At 43.1% G+C, this 27,940-nt stretch overlaps 1 protein-coding gene across 5 annotated transcripts in view; it reads right to left on the bottom strand.

The window, feature by feature from the left end:
* GRM5 (glutamate metabotropic receptor 5) overlaps positions 1 to 27,940 on the bottom strand; it is a 285,964-nt gene that overhangs the window by 59,964 nt on the left and 198,060 nt on the right. For all 5 annotated transcript variants that reach the window (XM_083499274.1, XM_083499275.1, XM_083499273.1 and 2 more), the window contains exon 4: positions 5,717 to 5,952. In XM_083499274.1, the coding sequence (XP_083355400.1) occupies positions 5,717 to 5,952 (236 nt within the window). The remainder of the gene's footprint in view (positions 1 to 5,716; positions 5,953 to 27,940) is intronic.

Here is a 27,940-nt window from a genome sequence, read left to right as displayed (position 1 = left end):
TTCCAATAATAATAATAATAATAATAATAATAATAATAATAATAATAATAATAATTTATTATTTATACCCCGCCCATCTGGCTGGGCCTCCCCAGCCACTCTGGGCGGCTTCCATAAAAACCAAAAATACAGTAAAATATCACACGTTAAAAACTTCCCTGAACAGGGCTGCCTTAAGATGTCTTCTGAATGCCAGGTAGTTGTTTATCACTTTGACATCTGCTGGAAGGGTGTTCCACAGGGCGGGCGCCACTACCAAGAAGGCCCTCTGCCTGGTTCCCTGTAGCTTTGCTTCTCGCAATGAGGGAACCGCCAGAAGGCCCTCGGCGCTGGACCTCAGCGTCCGGGCAGAATGATGGGGGTGGAGACGCTCCTACCCTCTAGAACAGGAGAAAACAATCTTGTTCCATCTTGTGCATGTGATCTGTCACTGAGTCATGGCCCTGGAAGGGAGGTGGCACTGTTTAAGCCTTGATGGGGAAGCTGTGAGATTCAAACACACCCCCTGTTGACATAGCTATTTAAAAGGACAGGAGGCACCTACAAATCAAGGGACTGAAACAGCTAATACAGTCATCAGACTCAAATGCTCCCTGCTGACTTTTTGTTTGATAATCCTCACAGGGTTGTTGCAAATTAAAAATTGAGAAGGTACAAAGAATATGCTGTAGTGATAAGAATGTTGGGCTACGACTTGGGAGACCAGAGTTCAAATTTCCCACTGGGTAACCTTGAACTAGTCAACATTTATCAGCCTAACCTACCGCATAGGGTTGTTGTGAGGATAATATGTGGGGAGGAGTAGGCATGCTGCCTTGAGAAAGTTAAGATACACATGCAATAAAGCAATAAATACAAATGTCACAAAACAAGTGTTTACACATCTTTCCTAATCGTTGCAGTCAACTAGCTTTTACTCAGAGTAGACCCATTTAATAGCCATGACTAATTTAGGCCCCTTGATTTCAACAGGTGTACTCTGAGCAACCCTTGATGTGGAAGCAATTCAAGCTGTCTGCCCCCCCCCCCCCCGAGAGAAGGGGACATTTGTTACCCAAGGAAAACTTGAAACCTTCAGGGAGGGAGGAAGGAAGGGAGGAAGGAAACGGCATATTACCTTTTTGTTCTGGTAATTTCTCCTCCTAATTAAGAATAATCAGCATAATAGCTGTGAGAATAGATTGCACTGAAAATCCATTCTAATTGAAATTAAGTGGAATGCTGAGCAGTAAATTATGTTGCAATATGCAAAACTTTTAACAAAGTATTCACCCCCAGAATTAAGTGTGCATGCACTGTGTAATTAATTATACTAGTCGTTTAACAGAAATCTAACTTGAACCAGAAACAACATTGGTAGGTTTTTTAAAAAAACACGTGAAAAAAATCTATTTTATGGCGTACAGTTCTCTTCAATTTTCTTTTAAGAGCCGGATGATTTTGATCTACTGGGATTTGTGCTGTGTAATTTTGCAGGTGGCCTGGTGATAGTTTTCTAGGCAGACAATTCAAGCTCAAGTGAATAAGAGTTAAATTGAAATGGGCCTGTTTCCACACTTCACAGAAGCCAACCACTACCAGGGATTCAGCTGAGCTACAAACCTGTGCTTTTCAAAACTAGGTTGATCTCTCAGCCCACAGAATGGGGGGGGGGCTACCTCACTTGCAAAATATTATTGTGGATTTGACCAAAGGGGAGCAAAGCAGAAGGCTTCTTCAAGCAGGTCTAAGGCCCATCTAGTCCATCACCTCACAGTAGCCAATCAGAAACCTACAAAAAGTCCACAAGGAGGATCTGGGAAGATGTGGCAATCTGTCCCTCCTTGATTGTCCCACTCATTCACTTACAGGGAATTCCTAGTCACCTAATACTAGCAGGTACATCCTTTGCTACCTGTATCCAGTGTTTTCTTTTTCTCCACAGGTACATTCTGCTTTTTAATTTGATTCTTCTGAAGGGTTATGAGCTCCTTGAGAAGCTGCCTCTTGTGCCATTCTTGCAAAGCTATTGTGCTGCTTAAATTGTGATACTGTCTTGAATGGTACACCAGATGCCACTTGCGAGTGGTGTTTTTTTTTTTTTACTTAAATAATTGTAATGGGTCTGCATGCTCCCCCCACCCACTGGATCGGATTCAGGGCCTAATCCAGGACTTCAGATTGGGTCCAGTTTGACCTGGGCCAACCTCCGCCTCCCGAATCAATCCAAGGGCCAGACCTCATGTTCAATCAAGGTTTTAAAAGGTTAATCAATCAAATGAAATTAAAAGGTTAATTTAAAAGGGAAAAACAACGAGACACTGTACCTCCTTTCCACTGCTCCCAAACACACTGCAGAAAGCAGGACTGAACCTTCCACTCTCTGTGAGTGGAGATTTTAATCCTGCTGGCTACTGTTTTGCCAGCACAATCCCTGCTGGGAATAGTCTTGTACAGTGGTACCTCGGGTTAAGAACTTAATTCGTTCTGGGGGTCTGTTCTTAACCTGAAACTGTTCTTAACCTGAGGTACCACTTTAGCTAATGGGGCCTCGCGCTGCCGCTGCATGATTTCTGTTATCATCCTGAAGCAAAGTGCTTAACCTGAGGTACTATTTCTGGATTAGTGGAGTCTGTAACCTGAAGCGTCTGTAACCTGAAGCGTCTGTAACCTGAGGTACCACTGTATCCATTAACAGTTGTAAGGTTGGAAATCTGTACAGGAGAAGATTCATGGGGTTAGACACACTGCTGGTCACTGTTTCAGTGGTCCTAGCAAAGTTAGGAATGTAAGATCAAGTGCCCAGCAAGAGCAGACCAAAGGCCAGTCTAGTCCAGCTTCCTGTTCTCACAGTGGTCAATAAGATGTCTGTGGGTGGACGTGCAAGATAACAAAAGCATTCTGGGAAATGATATACAATGGGTTGAAAAAAATGTTTAAAATAATGTTTGTGAAAAAGCCAGAAGCTTTCTTACTAAGAATTTTAGGTGCAGAAATACCAAAGGAGCAGAAACGATTATTTATGTATGTGACAACAGCAGTGCAGATACTACTGACCCAGAGATGGAAAGAAGATAAAGTCCCAACCAGAATGGCTGATGAAGATGATGGACTATGCCAAAATGGCGAAAATGACCGGGAAAATCAGAAACTAGGAAGAGAGAAACTTTAATAAGGAATGGGAAAAATTTACAAATTACCTAAGAGAACACTGTAAACAGCTAAACACTTGGGCAGGATTTGAGTAACGCTTGTAATGTACTAAAAACTAAGGTAAAAATGGATTATTTTAAGAAAAATAGAGAAAATATATGATGCAGTTGAAAAAGATTGAAAATGGAAGCCACGGAAGGGAGAAGGGAAGTCTAAGGGTTCAGGGAATCCTAAATGTTGATGATTATGTCTAATGTTTGAATTTAAATATGTAGTGTAAAACTGAATAAAAAAAAATTATATATTAAAAAGATGTCTGTGGGAGGCACACAAGAAAGGCCTTTATTATCTGTTTTGAGTTGCTGCAAGAGACATCAAGTTGTATTGATTAACTTCATCAGTCCTGGACACAGGGCCAACTTCTCCAAAGTGCTGTTTGATCCTTTAAAATCAGCACACCCCATTAAATGCACCCATGTCCATTTCTCCATCCTAATGATGGCACAGAGTCCCTTCCTTTACTTCCTCCCATGGCGCTAAGCGTTGCTGTTTTTATCTGTTTCTCTGGGACTCCATAGGCCTCACCTGACTTCTCCTCTGACATGGAGCCGAAAGCATTGAGAATCAAGGTGAATAACTCTGAACACTTCTCCTTCTCTGTAACGCTTCGGCCGGGCAGAAAATCAATGCACTTAGTAGAGGCAACAGCAAGTGTTTGAATTAAGGACGGCTAAAACTTCCAACAAGAAAGAGGCTGTATGTTTCCATGTTAGCTTCACCCCCGGATGAAGGGCAAGAGAATACATGCTGCTGCTGGAGAAGCTCCCTGTTGCTACACTCTCAAGCCTACAATGACACCAGGAGATCTACCCAGCTTGCAAGTGGACTAGCAGGCATAACAAATGGTCTGGATTTGACTGAGTGAGTCACAGGCTGTATACAACTGGGGAAGGGCCATAACTCAGTGACAGAGCCCGTGTTTTGCCTGTCTTAGGTTCCATCCTCAGCATCTCCAGGCAGGGCCAGGAATGCCCCTTGTCTGAACACTTGGAGACCCACTGTCAATATATACAACCCCAGGTTAGCTGGGTCAATGGTTTGACTCAGGATAAGATGGTTTTCCCAGTAGTGATGTATGGAAGTGAGAGCTGGACCATAAAGAAGGCTGATCGCCGAAGAATTGATGCTTTTGAATTATGGTGTTGGAGGAGACTCTTGAGAGTCCCATGGACTGCAAGAAGATCAAACCTCTCCATTCTTAAGGAAATCAGCCCTGAGTGCTCACTGGAAGGACAGATCCTGAAGCTGAGGCTCCAATACTTTGGCCACCTCATGAGAAGAGAAGACTCCCTGGAAAAGACCCTGATGTTGGGAAAGATTGAGGACACAAGTAGAAGGGGACGACAGAGGACGAAATGGTTGGACAGTGCTACCAGCATGAGTTTGACCAAACTGCGGGAGGCAGTGGAAGACAGGAGTGCCTGGCGTGCTCTGGTCCATGGGGTCATGAAGAGTCGGACACAACTAAACGACTAAACAACAACAAGAAGAAGATGGTTTCCTGCATTCTATTATCATAAAAATAAATATTCCATCTCAAGTGAGGTGTTTTGTGGAGTGTGTGTGCACGCCAGCTTCGATTGTCTTCACTCTTTAACAGAAGAACGCAAGAAGATTGTCTTCTGCAGATGACACAGAAACCAAGCAAGCTGGCAGGGGAAGATGGGGCAATCAGCCCCTCTGCGACTGCCCCACTCACTCACCTGCAGGGAATTCCTAGTCACCTAATGCTAGCAGGTGAGTTGTTAAACATGACCCTGGCTCATACGGGCTTGACATTTACTGCTCTGTTATATTTATCACTGTTAGCAAAGTCACTTAAATAATGCAAATGAAGTCCTCCGAGAAAAGTCCTGTTGACCCTTTACCAAGCAAACTGAAAACAGTGTGCAATTTGAGGAGAAGGGAACAGAGAGGTTTTGTCTTCCTTAGTTCAGGCCTTGTACATTGGAGGGGAAAAAATCAACTAAAATATACAGAGGGAAACCCCCTCTGAACTACATAGCCAATCAGAGCATGTGCTACCTCAGTGAACATCATGTGACGCTGGTTGCTAAGCAACACTTCCGCCCATACCCCTCTTGGCTAGCTGACTTTTTGAAAGTATCAGAGCTAACCCTTAAGTTAGAAATGAAATAATCTCTGATGCTGGAAGAGCGGAAAAGTATCTGACTGATACTTTATATTTATAAGTTTATTTTACAAATTAGTAAAACGCTGCACAGCCTGAGGCCATCAAAGTGGTGTGTGACAAGATAAAATAAAATAAGAACAACTGCCGCAAAACAAAACCAAATTCCAGAATATAGAAAAATAATAGAATAGAAACTATGCTCAACCTTTTTGTTACCACATGAAACTGTTGTTTGAGTCTGCCCCCAGCTCATTGGCACAAAAGACACTTAACATCACCATACCTTCATCCTGACATTGATTCCTCCAGTTCCCATAATCCCAGAAGCAATTAACAGCTTGGACTTCATTGGTTTCAAATAAACAGACATGTAAGAATAAAGATGCTTACTGCTGCAGGTCTTATTGAATTTCGTATTCTCCTGAGGGGATCCCTTCAGCCGGCACTGGAAACGGTGTTGCCAAAATTCCTGAAACCACGGGTTTCGGTGGTTGGTTTCTGGCTGAAGCTGCAGGTAATAATCATCAAACCATTTCACATCCGGAGACTGAAGCTTGATTGTTATTCCGCCAACAGCCTCGCGCTGGTATCCTTCTGTCACATCGTATCTGTCTGCCCAGCCATCACTGCAAAGATAAATAAAAGGAGCATACTCTCTGTGAGGACGGGGCTGCTGTGAATCATTGAAGAGAATTATTGGCATGCGTCCTTGGGAATAGCAAGGGGACCCTGGCCAAACAAGAGCTGTGGCTGGACAAGGAAGCTGCTGCAGGGGGTGCCTCATCCTTGTCACACAGATACAGTAAGATCTTGGGTTTCCTTTATTTAACCACCTAACACACTTGGCTGAGAGTACCATATCATGAACCTAATCCTGGGCAGCAGCCCTGCAATCAGACCCAAAGGACAAGTGGCCAGATAAACCAGAAGGACCAGTGGCACAAGCCCCAGAAATGATGAACCCATAAGAATGTGAATAAAAAAACACAAGAGGAGTCCTGCTGGATCAAATCAGAGGCCCATTTGATCCAGCGTTCTGTTCTCACAGGGGCCAACTAGATAACTATGGGAATCCCATGAGCAGGATGATGACTCTTCCAGTCATCACCCCCCCCCAGTGACTTTCATTCAGAGCACAGCCGTCAGGGTTGGTGGCCACTGATAGCCTTAACCTCCATGAAATGTTCTGATCCCCTTTTACTCCACTATACATTGTGGTTCAGAATTGTGGTAGCAAATTCCATAACTCAGACCAAGGTTCTCAACACCAAGCCCGAGTCCCAACCACTGAGATGTATTGTGTTGCAAGGCTCTTTGAATCACTTTTGTGAGTAAAGTAACAAGAAGAAGAAGAGGAAGAAGGAGGAGGAGGAGGAGGAGGAGGAGGAGGAGGAGAATCTTGAGTCAGATGCCCCCAAACTGGGATCCCCAAGCATAGCAGCCCCTGAACAAATTCCTTTAAGGGTCAAGCAGCCTCTACACCAGAGACTTCATCCTTCCCAGCACCTACTTCCCAGGGCAGTCAGTACACTCAAGGGGAATGGACAGAAAGGAAATATGCTTGGCTCTGGACCAGAAGACCCCTTGGTGCTCTCTTCAGGAAGCGGGTGCAGTAATGGTTATAGTGTTATAACCTGGGAGGACCTGGGAGGGCAGGGTTCAAATTCCCAATCAGCCATGAAGCTCACTGGGTGACCTTGGGCCAGTTGCTATCTCTTAGCCTAACCTACCTCTCAGGGTTGTTGTGAGAATGAAATGGGGGGAGGAGAACCATGTACCCCACCTTGAGTTCCTTGGAAGGTAAAGGTGGTATATATATGTAATAAATAAATAAGTTTCCACTGCTGATATTTAACTGTGTTATTTATTGTTGGATCCAACCAATGACCCAATTAGTTCAGCAATGGTCAACCAGGCGCCTATGGGAAGCTCGCAAACAAGACACGACTCTTGCCACTTGGGATTCCCAGCATTCAGAGGCATGTTGCCTCTGGCAGTGGAGAAAGAACATGGCCAAATGGAATAGTAGCCATTTTTAGCCTTATCCTCCATGAATCTGCCTACTCCTCTATTTAAACCATTCAAGTTGGTGACCACCATGCTCTCCTGTGGGAGAGTGAATTCCATAGTTCAACTATGTATGGTGTCTTTAATCTGTCCATTGGACACCCATAAGTTCTAGAATGAGAGAGGTTTCTCCTTATCCACATTGCATAATATTGCACACTTCTACCATGTCACTTCTTACTAAAAAAACACCCACACCCAAATGTTGCAACTTTTTCTCATGGGAGTTGGTCTATCTCCTTGATCACTTTGCTCTCCCTTGTGCTCTGCCACTTAGGACATGAGAAATGCCCTTCTGGATCAGACCAAAGGACAATCTGGTTCAGAATCCTGTTCTCAACACAGGTCACCCCTGGAAAGTCTGAAAACAGGACTCATGGGTCCCAGCCACTGGCATTCAAAGGCATGCTGCCTCTGACAGAGAAGGAAGAATGTAGCCACCCTGCGTATTATTTTATTGTATATCTTGCTAGTATTCTCTTTGCAGTGTAAACTTGGATAAATGATATAGAGGGTGGCAAATGCCATAAAGAAGCAAGCAGCGGTGACCTAAACATTTAACCCTTGTAGGAGCTCCACTCTTCCTCATCCTATTGATTCAAGGCCTGGTCCTTAATGTCCTCATTTATGGACGCAGCCCTTTTCACAAATGCACTGAGGTTGAATTGGGGTGAGTTGCACATGAAGCTGCTGCAGCCTTTTTTCCGACCACCAAGCAGTGAGCGCAAGTGATGGCGAATGAAGTAAGAGAAATGACTTCATCGGCTGCTGAAAAACAAATAGCAGAAGACGACAGCCTGATGCAGTAATACGAACGCATACTGACTTAGCTGAAGATTCATAGGGTCTCCGTGTTTCTCTGAAAAGTCTACAGGAACTTGACTTTCTAAAATAATAATAATAGAGGTTTGAAAAAAGATGGGGTGGGGAGAATAACTGAGGTGCTGTAATGTTTCAGCATAGGGCTGGGGAACTTTTTTCCATATGACAGTGGTGGGTGGGGTCGGAGGAAAAAGTGGGAGGAGCAATTAATGTAAACGTTACCTGTGAACAGTGGGCTAGCTTCTAGATACACTCACAAACCCCTTTCTATTCTCATTCCATGCAAGCTAAAGGTATTTTCAGGGTTCAAGGATGCACTGCAGTCAGGGAAAAGCACTCAAGGGGAATGTGAGGCAGGGCAGGGGGTTGAGAATCCTCTCCAGGCCTGGAGAGAATCTTGAGGGCTACATTCAGACTCTGGGCCAGAGGAACCTCACTGCTTCTTTGGGATCATCCCCATCTTCTTCTCATTTAAAATACCTATTCCCTGGTCCCTATGCAAAGGGAGTTACAAAAACCTTGGCCACAGAACATGGTGATGATGTCCCAGGCTTGTGAAAAATGTGATATTGTTATTCTTACAACCCAACCCAACCCAACCCAACCCAACCCAACCCAACCCAACCCAACCTCTCTCTCTGGATGTATAAAGGATGTATAAAGGATCAAGGTAGGACTACCTTATACAGTATGCATGTGAGAAACTGGTGATGAGGATGACAATGTGATTGAAGGTGATGATGGATTTGGTGAGTGACGACCATGATGATGAGGGTGGTGATTATAGCCTTGCTCCTGTTGTGTTGTTCGGTCCCTCTGGTCACCGCTGCTGTACAAAAGATAGTATTTTAACACAATTGACAAATCTGGAACCGCGTCACTTTGAGGCTCGTTAAGTCTGGATTCAAACCATTTGTTGTATCCATTTAACAAACATTTATATCCCACTTTGTTGTAAAGAAACCTCTAAATGGTTGACAGAAATAGGAAATAAAACATTAAAAGTCTCCATAAAGAACAGGTGTTTTAAAAACGTTCGAAACAATATCAAACTAGATAGGCGATGCGAAAGAGGCACCCATGTAACTCATACATGTTGGTAAAGGTAGAGGTAAAGGGCCCCCTGACCTTAGGTCCAGTCGTGACCGACTCTGGGGTTGCGGCACTCATTTTGTTCTGTGGGCCGAGGGAGCCGGCATACAGCTTCCGGGTCATGTGGCCAGCATGACTAAGCCGCTTCTGGCGAACCAGAGCAGCGCACGGAAACGCCGTTTACCTTCCCGCTGGAGCAGTACCTATTTATCTACTTGCACTTTGACGTGCCTTCGAACTGCTAGGCTGGCAGGAGCAGGGACTAAGCAACGGGAGCTCACCCCGTCGTGGGGATTCAAACCGCCGACCTTCTGATTGGCAAGCCCTAGGCTCTGTGGTTTAACCCACAGCGCCACCCACATCCCTCATACATGTTAGGCTTGCCTAAACAAACATGTTCTAAGCAGTTGCTGAAAAGAATACAATGAAGTCTTGTCATCTGGGCAGCCCAGGACCTCCAGACACACCACCCAGGCTTGCACCCCAGAGAGGTAACATCATTGCTGTTAATGCAGTTATGAGTTACAAGTCTCTGCAGTCACAGGAGCCACAGTGGTTCAGCAGCAGTTTGACATCACCCCCAGAGGCGCACTCCATTGCCTCTCGAGACTGATGGGTGCCAACATACAAAAGCCTGACTGATGCCAATATGCAGGGAGTTCCAAGGTTTCAGCAGACTACACAGTCTGCGGACAATGGGTTTGAATTTCGTGATAGGGCAGAGGTGGACAACCTAATCTAGACAGACCTGGAGAGTTGCTGTCTGTTTGAGAAGGAGGGTCTTCTGGGCTAGATGGAGAAATAGACTGGATACTGAAAGGAGGGGTGACTCTTTTATAGCTGCACCTACTTTTGACGCTGGCACTGATGTGTGGTTGGAGAACCTTGTCCAGTCTTGCATTCCTTTCTAGGCAAGCTTCCAGGAACCACATGCCAGTGGTGGGCGGGGTCAGAGGCAAAAGTGGGTGGAGCAATGCATATAAATATATAATTATTACACCTGTACAGTAGTTTCTACACACGAATCCCTCTGTATCCTCCATTCAGGCAAGCAAGAAGCATTACCAGAATTTAAGGGCACCAGCCAGGCAACGTAAAGTAGCAGAGAAATGTCTGGAAATTTTGCAAGTTCAAAGTTGCTCCAGAAAACCAGCATTACTGCTCTCAGGAGGAAAGCATTCTTTGTGTGCCCAGAGACTTTCTTGCTTTTCTCCAAGTCAGCCTGTCAGTTCTATGATTAAATGCAGATTCGTAAATTCAAGATCCCGCTTGTTCAAAGAGAGCATTATAGTCACCCTACCGCATTGGCCTGTGGCTGTTTTGACAATAAGGTTTGTGGCTCGCAGGAAACAAATTCGTAGGTCTCCTTTGTCTCCCGATCACTGCCCTAGAAATTCTAACACTTGTACCCGGAGCTTGATTGCCGGTATACAACAGCATCTACAGAGCTGTATCAAGTAACCATGGCAACTAAGTGTACAGGCCATTTTCTGACAAAATATGAATTACAAGGCTTCTTTATTGTTGCTGTAAAAAAAAGGGGGCAAGTCTGAACGCTTTAGTGCTATGGGGGTTTTTTTATTATGGAGAGAAGAAAAAAACTCCGCATGGCTTTGTATTCTTTATGTTATCTTCCATTTTGCCACCCACTCGGAAAGAACACGGCAATTAGCATTACATAACGGTTTTAAATTGGGAATGGTGCCATTCGCTGAAGTGCGTTTAATTGCAGCTATACTTGGTCCTACATCCATATAGGCTAGATGGAGGGCCTAAGTGCCCGTTACATAAAAATGAGTATAACCCACTGCAGGCGGCCATTTTGTTTCAAGAAGGGGCACTTTGTGATTTCGAATGGAGAAGCAGCAGAGGGAGGGAAGGGGTGTGCGTTTTCCCTTCTTGTTACTGTTCACATTTCACTTGCTAACCTGCTTCACCTATTCCTGGAATCATAGAATCTTAGAGCTGGAAGGGTCCCAAGGGTCATCTAGTCCAACCCCCTTGCAATGCAAGGAATCTCAGCTAAAGCATCCATGACAGATGGCCACCCAACCTCTGCTTAAAAACCTCCAAGGAAGGAGAGTCCACCACATCTTGTGGGAGTCTGTTCCACTGCCGAACAGCTCTTACTGTCAGAAAATTCCCCCCTGAATGCTTAATTGGAATCTTCTTTTTGGTAACTTGAAGCCATGAGTTCAAGTCCTTCTCTTCAGAGCAGGAGAAAACAAGAATGTTCCCTCTTCCATGTGACAGCCCTTGAGAGATTTGAAGATGGCTATCGTATCTCCTCTCATTCTCCTCTTTTCCTGCACTGTTCCAAGCACCTATTTGTGAGGGAAGAATCACAGGTCTAGGAACCCTAAATCTGAAAAAGCTGTGTGTTGTGGGTGGGTGGGTGGTTTGGAGTGGAAAAAGAGCTGCCAGGAAAAGAGTAAAGAATCCCATCTAATTAATCCCTTAATCTGCTCTAAACAAACGCCTTTTCTTTTCTCGTTCTTTCTCTGTTATTTAGATTACTTTCTTTTATCTGACTGTATTATGAAAAAAGCTTTAATAAAATTTTATTATTTATGTTATTTAAACTAACCTTTTTGGACTAGTGGGCACAGTTGGAATTTTGAAAAAGTGTCACATGCAAAAGACATAAACTTGGTGCTGAGAGGACGAGGCTTACCCAAAATGGCCGCCACAGGCCGCCCAAAATGGCTGCCGTGGAGGTATGGCTGCCACACCTAAATGAGTGGGAAAAGCCACGAGACTACAAAATGATGTGGGCATGCCTTACACATGTCAATGGAAAAAATGTCACTGCTCTTGCCACAGCCATTTTCACTCAAAGAGAGGTGTTCTTTGCACCTCCCTTCTCAGAATGGAAGGGCGGGTGGGTGTCTAATCCTGGCATCTGAAGAAATTGGGGCATGTTTAAGGGGACTTGTCCCATATAGGAGCAGCCAAAAAAGTGCCAAAAGTAACTGGGCAGGAAGAGATAAAAAGCCACTTGTGCATTGTGGATTTTTGAGGAGATATTTACTAATACTTTCCACAGGCACTGTAGGAGGCAATGGGAGGCACACTGGCACCCATGGGTGACATGTTGGCAATGCTTGTGACCCTTACCCAGGAGGAAGTGAGAAGTGAAAATGAGAGTTATGTAGGATATACACTGCACCTGCAACAAAATGTCGCAGTATGGAGTTCTGCTGTTCAGGATTCCAGCCACTCCATTTCACCCTTTCCCTTCCTCCCCACCCCGCTTATGGGTTTTATGCTTTCTGTTTATTTCCTTTGGCTTTGTTGCAAACTGCCCTATGGCTTGTGCGAATGGCAGTACAGTGGACCCTCCAGATACGAACTTAATTTGTTCTGGGTGTCCTTATATACCCCAAAAAGTCTGCAACATGTGGTGCTGCTTCTGTGCATGCATGCGGCATGATAGAGCACTTTTGTGCACATGCGTGGTGCGTGGAGTGCTTCTGCGCATGCTCAAAGTGCGCACAATGAAACCCGGAAGTATACACTTGCGTTCACAACCTGAAAGTTATGTTACCCAAGGGTCCACTGTATAGGAATTGCCCAAATAAATGAATAAAACTGAGGCTGTCTGGGAAATTAAAATGTCAGCTAAACCCAGGCATTTGGCACTGCTAAGAGCACTGGGCATATTCCCTTTCAGGGCCCAAGCAGCTGCTCATGGAAGGCACTTCGGCTCTGTCTTTAAAATAATAAACCAGCTGCGCCTATCAGCTTGCACAACCTTCCCTAAGAACAGTTTTCTTCTTTGCCTCAAGCCGTGGCGATGGGCAGACAAACATGGAGGGTCGTGGAAGTGTTGTGCAACAAATGTCACTTTCTAAAAGGCTTCGGTTTGATTCCAGAAAGCCCAGCAATTACCTATTGCCCAGGGAAGTGGCAAGTTCTCCTATTCCAGTTATTCCGCTCGCCGGGCCCTCCCCATTCCACCGCGTACGCCAATCTATCGCTGATGTCACAGAGGTTAATGAGTTCATTCATTATCTGGCAGTCCAGTCTCGTTCACTTTACCTAAAGCTGTTTGCAGCTCACATCATTATGACAGAAGCTGCCTCTCACGCCACAACAGCTGCCAGATCTCTGACAGATAGTGCTTTAGCAGATATTGTGTCATGCTAGGCATTGTGTTATGTTATGCTTTATTTATATAACACTACTTCTTCTTCTTTTGGCCCAAAGGCAGTAAGCAGCATATTAATAGAAAAGGAAGATGCAACAAATGCAAGCAATCCATCAAAAAAGCAAATAATAATAATAATAATCACAAAATGCCCACACATCGCACTAGATATGTGTTAGGAACACTAGTTAGCCCCGCAGCAAATAAGCAAAAAAGGAACCCATCAAGGCACCAAGGGGTCGGGTGGGGAGACATGTCTAGCTAAAGGCTGCTACCCTGGGGCAAACAATCTCTCCTGTTGCTGCCTACCAGCCACCAGACAACATACTGGTAAGCTCCAAACCAATCTCTGGGCGATGAGATACTCCAGGGGTCAGTGTATTGATCTTTTTCAAAATAATTATGTACCAGTCTGGAACAAGATTAGGAAGGACCTGGAAGTGTGGGGAAGAATGAAGTTGTCATTTTGGGGAAGAATTGCAACGGTAAAAATGAATGTGCTACCAAAAATGTTGTTTTTATTTCAATCAATACCAATAATTAAAGGTGTTACGATATTTAAAGAATGGCAAAGAGCATTATCAAGATATGTCTGGCAGGGCAAGAAGCCTAGAATAAAATTTAAGATTTTAATGGATGCAAAAGATAGAGGAGGCTTTGCCCTGCCAGACCTAAAGTTATATTTCGAGGCTGCATGTCTTTGCTGGGTGAAAGAATGGATAAAGTTGGAAAACTCTCAGGACATTGGTCATAACATTATGTTTGCTGACTGGGAACAGTTGTGGACCACCGGTTTGAAATTTACGGCATGTAATGCCTTAAAGGAAAATATTATGAAAATGATTTATAGGTGGTACATGACCCCAGTCAAGCTAGCAAAAATTTACCATTTGCCTGATAATAAGTGTTGGAAATGCAAAGAAACTGAAGGTACCTTTTATCACCTTTGGTGGACGTGCCCAAAGATTAAGGCTTTCTGGGAAATGATATATAATGAAATGAAAAAGGTACTTAAATGTACTTTCCCTAAGAAACCAGAGGCCTTTCTCTTGGGCATTGTCGGCCAATTGGTGCCAAAGAAGGATAGATTTTTTTTTTATCTATGCCACCACAGCAGCAAGAGTACTTATCGCAAAGCACTGGAAGACTCAATATTTACCCACTCTGGAAGAATGGCAGATGAAGGTGATAGACTATATGGGACTGGCTGAAATGACCGGCAGAATCCGTGACCAGGGGAAAGAGACGGCGGAAGAAGATTGGAAGAAATTCAAAATTTATCTTAAGAAACATTGCAAAATTAATGAATGTTAAAATGTTGAGGTTTTAGGGAAAAATGGGGGTTACAGCTGTAAAAGATTAAGTAAAAGAAAAGAATAAGGGAAAAATTTGATAAAATCAAGTGTTAGGATTTGCTGAAATAATTTTGGAAATTGGAATGCAGAAAGGGGAGGTATGGGGAAGTCGGCGAAGTAAGGTTTAAAGAAAAAAAGGACACGAAATTATACATGTTTGTTTGTGTGTGTTTTTTGTTTGTGTTTATAAAAACTTTGTAAAACCAATAAAAATTTTATAAAAAAAAAATAAAGTTGGAAAACTCAGAACTTTTGGATTTAGAAGGATATGACAATAGATTTGGTTGGCACGCATATTTATGGTACGAGAAAAAAAGAGTGCATAAAGGTTTTGAAAATCACATTTTCCGAGGTCCGCTGATTGAAGTATGGAATAGGTACAAAAATTTATTAGAATTTAAAACTCCATTCTGGCTGTCGCCATTGGAGGCAATGAGTGTTAAGAAGATCAATATGATGGGGAGTTGGATTACATATGAGAATTTAATTATAAAAGAAGGAAATAAATGGAAATTAAAGCCATACGATGAAGTTAAAGAATATGTGTTTGATTGGTTACACTACTTCCAAGTGAATGCGATGTTTAAAAAAGAGATGCTGGAAAGAGGTTTTCAAGATGGAAAATCTAGATTTCAAAAAGAAATCATGAATAATGATGTTAAAATTTTATCAAAAATGTATAAATTATTACTTGAGTGGCATACTAAGGATGAAGAGGTTAAAGTTGCAATGATTTAGTGGGCCAAAGATTTTGGTTATAATATTCAATTTGATGATTGGATAAGATTATTGAAAGAAGGAATGAAATTTACTGCATGTACTACAATAAAAGAAAATGTTATGAAAATGTTATATAGATGGTATGTTACACCAGTAAAACTTGGAAAGATGTACAAAGTGAGTAATAAATGTTGGAAATGTCAGGAGAAAGAAGGAACATTTTATCATATGTGGTGGGAATGTAAAAAAAAATGAGAGGTTTCTGGGAAATGATTTATAATGAATTGAAAAAAATGTTGAAATATACCTTTGTTAAAAAGCCAGAAACTTTTCTGTTAGGAATACTAAGAAATGACATAAAAAAGAAGGATGAGAAGTTGTTTTTATATGCAGTAACAGCGGCAAGAATTTTGGTGGCACAAAAATGGAAACAAGAAGAAATTCCGACGAAAGAAGAATGTAGAATGAAGTTGATGGAATACGCAGAATTAGACAAACTAACGAGGAGAATTCGGAACCAGCGAGACCAGAGATTTACCGAGGACTGGAATAAATTTACAGAGTATATTAAAAATATATGTGAAGGTCAATTAACGTTTGTAGATTTTCAAGAAGCTCTGTGATAATAAGGGAAAGAAATATTGTTTTATAATAACTGTTAAGATTATTTTGGTCAAAAAAAAAAAAAAACCCATAACAATACAGATATAAGAAATGTGAACAATTGTGAAAACATGAAAATTTCCAGATAGACTGAAGGAAGTCTCAAAGTGTAAAGATTAGAATTGGATGTATATTTCAAATGGAATGTTTTTTTTTTTTATTGTTATATTTGAAACTTTATAATTTTTTTTTTTAAAGAGATACTCCTGGGGTCACTCAGTGTTCGTTTTCCTTGGAGTGAAGGTCAATGGAGAGTGCATTGTCCTTAGGATAGATCAGGATTCCTCAACGTCAGCCCTCCAGATTTTTTTTTTAATAATAATTTTTATTCATTTTCCAAACATTTTTATACAATCAATTCATATTTTATCACACATTCATCATTTTTTGACTTCCCTCAGTTTCTCTGCCAATCTTTCATTAAAATTTCTATTGTTAACACATTTCTAAACTTAATATTGCCTTTAAAAACTCCTCTTCCCTCTTACTCTCTTTTTTACAATATTTCTTAATTTTTCACAGAGTCTCTTGAAAACCAACAAGCGTTGTGTGCATATCACATATGCTTTTCAGATATTCTGTAAATCTCCCCCAGTCCTCGATAAACTTTTGATCTCTCTGGTATCGAATCTTCCCTGTCAGCTTATCCAATTCTGTGTACAGTGGTGCCCCGCAAGACGAAAATAATCCGTTCTGCGGGAGCCTTCGTCTTGCAGGGATTTTCGTCTTGCGGAGCTCCGCTATCAGCCGATCAGCTGATAAGCGGTAAAACAGCTGATAAGCGGCTTTTAGGGCTTTTAGCGGCTTTTAGCGCTTAGGGGATTAACGGATAAGCGGCAATTTAGAGATAAGGAGCTTAGCGCCTTTCAGAAAAGGCAAAAAAAAAAAAAAGGGAGACCACGGAAAAAAATTCGTTTTGCGAGTAAGCCCCATAGAAAAAAACGTCTTGCGAAGCAGAAAAATGTCGGAAAGCCCTTTCGTCTTGCGCGTTTTTCGTTTAGCGGGGCATTCGTCTAGCGGGGTACCACTGTATTCAGTCAATTTCATTCTCCATTCTTCTACTGTTGGGATTTTTTCCTGCTTCCATCTTTGCGCCAGAAATATTCTTGCTGTTGTTACTGCGTATTGGAAAAGTTTATAATCTTTCTTATTAATTTCCTTACCTACCAATCCTAATAGGAAGGCCTCTGGTTTCTTAACAAACGTATATTTCAACATCTTTTTCAGTTCGTTATATATCATTTCCCAGAAGCCTTTCATCCTTTTACACTCCCACCACATGTGATAGAAAGTTCCTTCTTTTTCTTTACATTTCCAACACTTATTACATGTTTTATACATTTTAGCCCGTTTAACTGGCGTTATATACCATCTACAAACCATTTTCATTACATTTTCCTTCAACGCAGTACACGCCGTAAATTTTAACCTTTCATTCCATAATTTCATCCAATCATCATATTGTATATTATACCCCAAATCTCTGGCCCAATGTACCATTACCGGCCCTCCAGATGTTTCTGGCCTACAACTCCCATGATCCCTAGCTAGCAGGACCAGCGGTCAAGGATGATGGGAATTGTAGTCTCAAAACATCTGGAGGGCCGAGGTTGAGGAAGCCTGGGATAGACGGTTTTATTTACACACATATGAAAGCCAAGCATAAGATGGAGGGGCTCACAGCTTCAACACCCTGATAAATCCTGCTTCCCCATTAGATTTCTAGCGAAGGCTGAAAGCCCTACACAGAGCAAGCTAGACTCAGCTGGCAAGCCTGACTTTTGCTCAGCTCATACACAATTTCACTCCTCTTGCTTGCTTTCCCAGCCAGGTGGGAAGAAGAAAGGCCCAGACATTTGCCCTATGGCACAGAGAAACTTCTTTGGTTATGTTTAGGTGGCCAACAGCAAACTGGGTGAGGAAGACTGGGCAGGCCCTATATTTATTCTCCAAGCGCGGACTCAAGTGATGCCTGCTGGCACAGTTGACCCCACCCCTGGGGAGGTCCTGCACAGTATCCTGGCTAAGATTGGCTCATTTGCAGGCAGGCTACAACCTGGACAATGTGCAGAAGTTTGCAGGCCACACATGCCAACCAGGCCTCCCGCCTTGTACTGCCACAGGATTGTGAAGAGGGGACAGTGCCAGTCCGCAACAAAGCCTGCCCAATGAAGGGGTAAGCACACTTGTCTTAAATTGCCTAGTTCAACAATAGAATCCTATAGCCGATTTTGACCCTTCCAGGGTGCAGGACCCCAGGGATTAGAAGGAACTCAGGGCATCAGGCAGGCTGACCCCTTCCCTAAAACCTACAACAATACTCATTAAATGCACTTTACAAGTGGATTGAGGGTGAGGGAAGGGAACCTACAAGCCTGGAATGCTGAACAGCCATCTCCTTCCTGATTCTCGCCTTCCACCCTAGCAGGGTCTCACCCTGAAGCACAGAATCATGGAATCATAGAATTGTAGAGTTGGAAGGGACCCACAAGGGTCACCTAGTGCAGCCCCATGCAATGCAGGAATTGTTTGTCCAAGAACCCACGCACGAACCAATTTTCTTCTTGTTTTTGCTGGTGTACCCATCTGCACATAATAAACACCTGAGATATTCTCCAACACCACCAAAGCAGAAATTTCCTGGCCGATGGGTTGTCTCTAAAGTTAATTTCACCGTACCTCTTTTCTAGTTTCACCTTCCCCAAAAGATAACTACAGTGGTACCTCGGGTTAAGTACTTAATTCGTTCCGGAGGCCCGTTCTTAACCTGAAACTGTTTTTAACCTGAAGCACCATTTTAGCTAATGGGGCCTCCTGCTGTTACCGCGCCACCGGAGCATGATTTCTGTTCTCATCCTGAAGCAAAGTTCTTAACCCGAGGTGCTATTTCTGGGTTAGCGGAGTCTGTAACCTGAAGCATATGTAACCTGAAGCGTATGTAATCCGAGGTACCACTGTATCAGAGCAAGGAAGTGATCAGCACCACGGACAGCTCTGAACAGGTCTCACATTACAAGCAGGAGCAACTAATCTTGAATATTGGCCCAAGAGCTAGCAGACTCTGAACCTTCAGCAGCAGTTTGGCTTCCTTCAGATTATCAGCTCCAATATACGTTGGTTCCTGGCTCAGGGCAAAGTACTTGAAGAGGAAACTTCCTGTAGAGACAAGTGGGAGGTGGAAGTCTGTGTGGGCCTGGAGGGCTTGGAGTAAGCAGCGCTCTTTGTCTGCTGTAATGTACTTTGAACCATTTCTGTTTGAGTGTACCTGGAGTCTGTTTTAAAGACAGGCCACCCTGATATGCAACAACACAGCATTGACTTTCAAAGGGGTGCTGCTTCCTTTAGGAGCCCTTGGGTGCGGTGATGTTTCTGCAGTTTGGTGGTGGCTGCGGATGGTCAAACCTATCCATTTCTCCTTCTCTGCATCCCCCCCCCACCCCCAGTCTTAAACTGAGTTTGCCACATTTTTGCATTGGTTCAAAATTGTTTTAGTCCCCACTAATATTCATTAAGCGCTTTTCTGCACATTTTCTCCTAATATTTAAGACAGTTTCCTGCTTGGCAGGGGGTTGGACTCGATGGCCCTTGTGGTCTATTCCAACTCTGATTCTATGATTCTATGATTTAAATATCTAAGACTATCAAGAAGTTTGAAATGCCTTAGATATTTAAAACCTCACTTTTAACCATGTTTTAAATTGCTGGATTTATGCTTGTTCTTTGACTTGTATGTTTTGAACATTTGAAAACCAGGTAGAAATCTTTGGATATAAACTGCTGTAAGACTGTATTAAATATATGAGCAAGCACAGTTTGCAGGCGTATATGAGGACTATGTTTTCTCCTTGCATGGGCACGCTTTGTTTTTGTTTTCTGTTTTGGTTTTATGATGTTGCATAGTTTTGTGCTTTTATGCCGTAAACCACCCTGTGATAAATTTAATAAACAATAAATAATAACAACATGCACATTTTTGTTGTTGTAAGCAATTCCCTCCAAAACAAAATGCATTTCTGGAATGTTATCATTACTGGCGTGTATTTTACTTTTCCTATCATACTTCTTCTTTCTTTACATTTTTCAGTCAGGAAACTGCATCACACAAAATTTGGAGCAGTGTGAATTTGAAAAGGTAGCTAAGGTTGCCATATTTCAAAAGGTAAAAATCTGGACACAAAAAGTTGTTGAGCTTTCTTAGGGCATTTGCATGCTAGCCCCTCTGCTACTCTTGAACCAGAGCCTCTCACACGAAAGCCAGAAGCCAGAACTGGGGTCACATGTGCCAGAGCCTGAACCGAAGCCAGAAACACTGGAGACAGAGCCTGAACTAGAGCTTGGACTGCCCATGGCAGAACCAAAACCAGAACCTGAATCAGAGCCTTAACCAAAGCCACCCATGTACATTTTTTAAATATATAAAAAAACACCCCAAACCCAGGACATTTGCTTCAAAATGTAAAATTACCCCTAGATGGGCATGTAGGACCCCCAAAAGAGGACATGTCTGGGAATTCCTGGACATATAATAATAATTAACAACAACAACAACCACAACAACAACTTATTATTTCTACCCCACCCATCTGGCTGGATTTCTGCAGCCACTCTGGGCAGCTCCCAGCAGAATATTAAAAACACAATAAAACACCAAACATTTAAAACTTCCCTAAACAGTGCTGCCTTCAGATGTCTTCTAAAAGTCAGATAATTGTTTATTTCCCTGACATCTGGCAGGAGGGCGTTCCACAGGGTGGGTGCCACCACCGAGAAGGCCCTCTGCCTGTAACCTCACTTCTCACAGGGAGGGAACCACCAGAAGGCCCTCGGAGCTGGACCTCAATGTCCGGGCTGAATGATGGGGGTGGAGACGCTACTTCAGGCCATTTTGGCAACCCTAAAGGTAGCTGCTTTTCTGAGTTGCACATTCTTCCAAGTAAAATGCAAACTGAACTGAATTAATTTGGCTGGAGTCATTGGAAGAGGGGGAAAGGTGCTGATCCTTTGTCAAACTGAAGCAGGGTTAGCCTCATGAGCCTTTGTGGTGGTGGGGAGTCTGAAGAGATAGGGATACTAAGAACCATTTCAAGGGCCAGATCCTTCCTGATCTGAGAGGTTGTTTCTGTCTGATGTCCCCCCTCCCCCCAAGGTGGTAGCAGAGGATCAGAGCGCAGGATCCTGGCGCATATCTGCATTGCACGGTCCCTTGCTTAAATTGCTTCCAGGCCGAGATTCAGTAGCTCATTCACACACCAGAGTACACAATTTGTTCCATTTTCCTGTGACATGTCCATAACTATATTTTGGGTGCTATTTTTCTAGCACTGATTAACTTTACATCTGCTTGATTGATGAGATGGTTTCTTTGCATTATGTCCGCCAGGAGAGAGAGGGGAGGGGAAGGGGAAAAAAAAAGATAGCTAACATTTAATTGGTTTTCTGTTGGCTCAAAGATTTACAACAGCTGCCATCTGCAGAATGATTTTCCATTAGATAGCCAAACATAGTTCTTACAGATAAGCTCAGTGACTTTAGGCAATACATTCCTGTGTATTTACAATAATAAAGAGATACCAGAGACAGCCTTGAATTAGAGGAGGATGAGCACCATGAAATAGAATGCCATTTAACCAAAACAGTGAATTTGTTTTGTTGGCTGCTGCAGTGGCACAAAGACTTTCACTCCGAAGGATTCGAAACAGCAGGTGGTGTGAAAATTGGTATGAATAGCAGACATCTCCACTGCAGTCCTGCAATCTGTTCTGCATGCTTTGGAGTGCGCAAAACCTTGGAGTGAGTAAAAAAAGAACCATCTCCACCACCCACAATTCCAGGAATAGTTTCACCAGATATTAACACGTGTCAATGGAGAAAGCTGATCTGCATTCTTGTTTCTTAGTGCATCTGATTTGGCTCCTATTGTCAAAAGAAGTCAGGGACCACTCAGTGTTCAGCTTTACTGTTATAGAATCATAGAACCAAAAAATCTAAGCCTACTTACCCAACCACTAAATATATAAGGCTCTTCTAGACCAATCATTTATTCAAAATTCACCCTGATTTGCTTGCATAAAGAAAATGACACAGTGGGATAGGCACCAATTCTAAGGGGCCAGGACCCCTTCAACCCCACCCCCCAAATATTTCCCCCTCTCCAAACTTAGCCACCCCAGTCTCCTTCTCCACTGCCTAAGAGTGCAGGTAAGGTGTCCAATTGCTCACCCACCTCCCTCTCTCCCAGTGGGCACCCTCCTTTCTCCCCTCCCCTCCAGTGGACTGGGCCTGGACCCAGTGCCTCAGAAGCCTCCTGCCATTGAGAGGACTTGGCCATTGCCTGCTGCCACCGAGACCACATAACACTGGTCTTGAAAGACCTACATTGGCTCCCAGTACACTTCCAAGCACAATTCAAAGTGTTGGTGCTGACCTTTAAAGCCCTAAACGGCCTTGGTCCAGTATACCTGAAGGAGCATCTCCACCCCCATCGTTCTGCCCGGACACTGAAGTCCAGTGCCGAGGGCTTTCTGGTGGTTCCCTCATTGCGAGAAGCAAAGCTACAGTGAACCAGTCAGAGGGCCTTCTCAGTAGTGGTGCCCGCCCTGTGGAACGCCCTCCCATCAGATGTCAAAGAGATAAACAACTGCCTGGCATTTAGAACACATCTGAAGGCAGCCCTGTTCAGGGAAGTTTTTAATGTGTGACATTTTAATGTATTTTTAATCTTTGTTGGAAGCTGGCCGGAGTGGCTGGGGAAACCCAGCCGGATGAGCGGGGTACAAATATATTATTATTATTATTATTATTATTATTATTATTATTATTATTATCTGGGCAGGAAGAGGAGGGAGTGCTGCCATCCGGGTAGGGAGAGGAGGGGCAGGGAGAGGAGGGGGCTAGGCCTGCTGTCATGCCCTGGCAAGCTCAGGCTCTCAGTGTTGTCCCCAGTCTAGGCAGTGCTGCCTCCTGTGCCCAGAGCCCAGCTGCCCAGGCCTCAGAAGCACTGGGCAAAGGAAGAAGGTGGCACGGCCTCCACCATATCAGGGGGCCTCACCCAGGACTGCACTCACTTAGCTCCATCCGTCCTCCCAGTGACCTTCCAGCAGGGGGCAGGGCAGCGCTCTCCCTTGTTTTATTCAAATTGGCACCATGGCACAGAGGTCAGACTATACCTGAACTTTATTGAGCATTCACTCTGATTTCTTTGTGGGGTGGTTATACAACATTGAACATTCACCCTGATTCTCTTGTAAAGTCTTCCCATTAGTCATTCATTCTTTCCAAACTTTCCAATGAATTCTCTTCATCATAGTGACAACATGGTTGGCTGGCTGGAATTCTGAACAGGAATATTTCTGTTAGGAAGTGAGAGTACATTCCAATGTTTTTGTAGGTAGGGATGAGGTAGAAATTCAATTCTGATCTCACTGAGTGCTGAATCTATCAGAAATGCATATATTAGGGGAAATTGTGCCTAAAAATAAATACATTGGTGAAAATGATACACAAAAATGCTTTCAAAAGTGTGATTACCAGGAGAATGTGCCCTGAAATATTGGTGAATTTTCATGAGTTCCTTTTCTTTTTAAGTTTTGCCAATTGCTGCAAGATGCGGAGAACTGGATGTAAGACTGGAAGAATGAGAAACAGGAAGGAGCAAAACTGACGTTCCCCTTCCATCCCTAGCTGCAAGTCCCCCTTGCGTGAGCACATAAGCAAACATCACACATTCAAAACACTCTCTAGGAGTGCAGCACTGTGCATTCGAATCAAATTTAGTCAGACAACAGGACTGCTGAAATTCAATTTTGTAAGCACCTACAGGGAAAAATGGATTGCCAACATGGATTTGTTAAGAGAAAACCTTGCCTAAACCATTTAGCTTCCTTTCTTGACAGGATAAGTGGCTCAGCGTTCAGGTAGTGAGGTAACAGGCTGGAGAGCCGGTGTGATGCAATGCAGTGGTTTTTGATTTATGGTGCAGGGTGCACGAGAGCTTCTCAGATGCTTGTAGCTTGGATTGAGAGGCTCTTTTGGCCCCCGGATCTCCAGTGTTTTCTTCTCCTGCTTCCCAACATCACTTCCCACACAATTCCAGAGGGTCCCCAAATCTTCAGGGGCAGAATAGAATCATAGAATCATAGAGTTGGAAGCATAGCTGTCAAAGTTTCCCTTTTTTAAAAAGGGAAATTCCCTTATTCTGAATAGGATTCCTCACAAGAAAAGGGAAAAGTTGACTACTATGGTTGGAAGAGGCCCTGAGGATCATCCAGTCCAATGCCCAGCAAGGCAGAAATATGCAGCTGCCTCGTACAGGGATTGAACCTGCAACCTTGATGTTATCAGCACCAAGCTCTAACCAACTGAGCTACCCAAGGGGCTGCAGCTAGGGATGTTAGAAGGCATTGATTTCCATTGAGCATGTGCAGTGCTGCATCCGCTCTGCTGCAGTTTGACTTCAGACAAAAACAACATAATTCAACTTGCTGTTCCCTGTGGTGCAATTTTATGTAATTAATCATGTTGTCCTCACGTGATTCCAGGGAAACACGATTCAAATGGGTGGGTCATCACCTGAGGACTGAAAACAACAACAGTGAATACTGTGTTTGCTGGATTGCTTTCTGTTCTGGACGTGAGATGAATAAGCAAACACCAGCCATTTCTGCTCACATTTCTGTTTCCATCAGAATTCTCAGACAGCGCCAGCTGCAAATGGGTTGATGTAGGAAAACCCTGTTTCAGATGCAGAGCTTATGCTCACACTTCTAAGGATCTTACCCAACCAGGTTCTTCTTCTTTTCTTTTTTTCCAAAATAAAAAAATTCCTTCCAGTAGCACCTTAAAGACCAACTAAGTTAGTTCTTGGTATGAGCTTTCGTGTGCATGCACACTTCTTCAGATCGAAGTATCTGAAGAAGTGTGCATGCACACGAAAGCTCATACCAAGAACTAACTTAGTTGGTCTTTAAGGTGCTACTGGAAGGAATTTTTTTATTTTGACTATGGCAGACCAACACGTCTACCTATCTGTAACTTTTTTTCCAAAATATAGTCTGGCCCCCCCACAAGGTCTGAGGGACAGTGGACCGACCCCCTGCCGAAAAAGTTTGCTGACCCCTGAACTAGAAGCATACAGCCTCTGAAAGAGAGCAGATAACACAGCCATTGATAATAGTAGCCGCTGATCTCTGCATCTCTCAAGACGGAAAGAAGATAAAGTCCCAACCATAGAAAAATTGGCAGATTAAATTGATGGATTATGCCAAAATGGCAAACAAATGACCAAAAGAATCAGAAATCAAGAAGACCAAAATTTTAATAAGGAATGGGGGAAATTTATAATGGGGAAATTTTATAATGTAAACAGTTAAAATCATTAGTAGGATTGGAATAACACTTGTAGTTTAATGGTGAATTTTGGATATAATGGAGATGTAAAAGGTTTGGATTATTATAAAAGATGGAGGAAATGACTAACAATAGGACCCACAAAGGGGAGGAATTAAGTCCAGGAGATTCTTTGGAATCTTGTTTTTATGTTGTATGTTGGATATGCTATTGAAAAACTTTAATTTGAAGAACCAATTTTTTTAAAAAAAAAATAGTAGCCACTGATAGCTTTATCTTACATGAATGTGTGTAATCCTCTTTTAAAGTCACCGAAGTCTGTGGCTATCATGACCTATTGTGGGAAGGCGTTCCATTGTTTTACTATTCACTATGTACAGAAATACTTGATTTGTGTGCCCTGAATCTTCTAACATTGAGCTGCCTTGGATGTTCATGAATGGCCGTGGTATTTGTGGATGTATAATTCAGCTCTTGTTCTCAGGACCTGGAACACAGGGTGGCATAGGATGAAAAGCCGGAAAATAGGGGTTGCATTCAGCAAGCAATCACTGGGAAGGGGGAATCTGGAGAGATGTAAGATTCTACCCTGTGCCTACGCTCAACCGCAGTAGGACAGAGCAAGCCAGTTTCTCTCAAATCCAGATATTGTAAAGTACCACCAAATAACAAATCCGATCGACAATGTGCATTGAAAAATGTGCGAAGTGGAAATAAAAAGGATGTTTCTTTCTTCAGTGGCTTGCAAATTTCTTTCCCCATTCATAGCAAGTTTAAACATGAAAACACTTGTTTTCTTGGAGCTTGAAAGGATGCAAAGTGCGCACAGAGAAATCTTGGTTTCTAGCATCAGTGGGTCAGTGGGAAAAGACATGCTTGCCCATCAATTTTTAAAAATACATAGGAGAAGCTAGGAAACTAAGCCTAGGCCTTTCTTCTTCCTTACAAAGGCAAAATGAGCCCTTTGGAGATGAAAAAGGGGGTGGTGATTGTATCTGTAAGCTCCAGTCCTTCAACACACCTGATATCCACTTGGAAAAGAGGCACCTACAGGCACAGATGCCATTGCAAATCACGCGAGCGGTGTTTCACATACAATGTATAGTACTGACTATACTGGTTAGGGCTAGGGCTGAGCCTACACATTAACATCCTTTTGTGGATGTTAATAATAATAATAATAATAATAATAATAATAATAATAATAATAATAATAATAATTTTATTTATACCCTGCCCTTCCCGGCCAGAGCCAGGCTCAGGGTGGCTAACACCAGTAAAATTACAGTAAAAACATAGTCAAAATAAAAAAATTCCTTCCAGTAGCACCTTAAAGACCAACTAAGTTAGTTCTTGGTATGAGCTTTCGTGTGCATGCACACTTCTTCAGATACACAAAGAAGTGTGCATGCACACGAAAGCTCATACCAAGAACTAACTTAGTTGGTCTTTAAGGTGCTACTGGAAGGAATTTTTTTATTTTGACTATGGCAGACCAACACGGCTACCTATCTGTAAGTAAAAACATAATAGGGGAAAAACACCAATCTAAAATACAGGTTAAAATGCAATTTAAAATGCAGCCCCATTTTAATAGTAGCCCATAGATCAAGACCATAAGGGGAGGGAAACATAAGGATCAGACCGAGTCCAAACCAAAGGCCAGACAGAACAGCTCTGTCTTGTAGGCCCTGCAGAAAGATGTCAAGTCCCGCAGGACAGAGCGTTCCACTAAGTTGGGGCCAGTACTGAAAAGGCCCTGGCCCTAGTTGAGACCAATCTAACCACCTTGCGACTTGGGACCTCCAAAATGTTGTCATTTGTGGACCTTAAGGTCCTCTGCGGGGCATAACAGGAGAGGCGGTCCCGTAGGTACTGACTGCACTGGTTAGGGCTAGGGCTGAGCCTATACATGTGCACCCCTTTGTGGATGTTAAGAAGAAGAGCCCAGCATCCTGTTCTCACAGTGGCCAACTGGATGCCTGTGGGAAACCTGAAAGCAGGATTCAAGCACAAGAGTCTTCTGTCACTCATCATCCCCTGTGGCTTTTATTCAGAGGCATACACCCTGTGACACTGGAGGTAGCACACAGCCTTAGCAAGTAACTTCTCAATGATAGGGTGGTGACAAAGGATAGGGCCTTTTCAGTGGTGGCCCCTCACCTGTGGAATGTTTTCCCGCAACAGAGGCTCACCTAGTGCCTACCTTGATTATTTCTGGGTCAGCAGAAGACCTTTCGATTTGACTTTTGAAGCAGTTTCCTAATTTTAAAGACTTTTAGAAATATGATACTTATGAAATCAAGTCAGTATGAGATCAATATCAATTGTGATCAATGAGTCCCATTGATTTAAATGGGTCTGTTCCATGCATCTTGCTGGGGTTTGGGGATGTGTATT

This window comes from Podarcis liolepis, assembly GCF_965112155.1.
Source record: "Podarcis liolepis genome assembly, chromosome: 4".
Lineage (NCBI taxonomy): Eukaryota > Metazoa > Chordata > Lepidosauria > Squamata > Lacertidae > Podarcis > Podarcis liolepis.
Note: the sequence above shows the minus strand (reverse complement) of the source record. Positions and strands in the feature narration are given on the sequence as shown.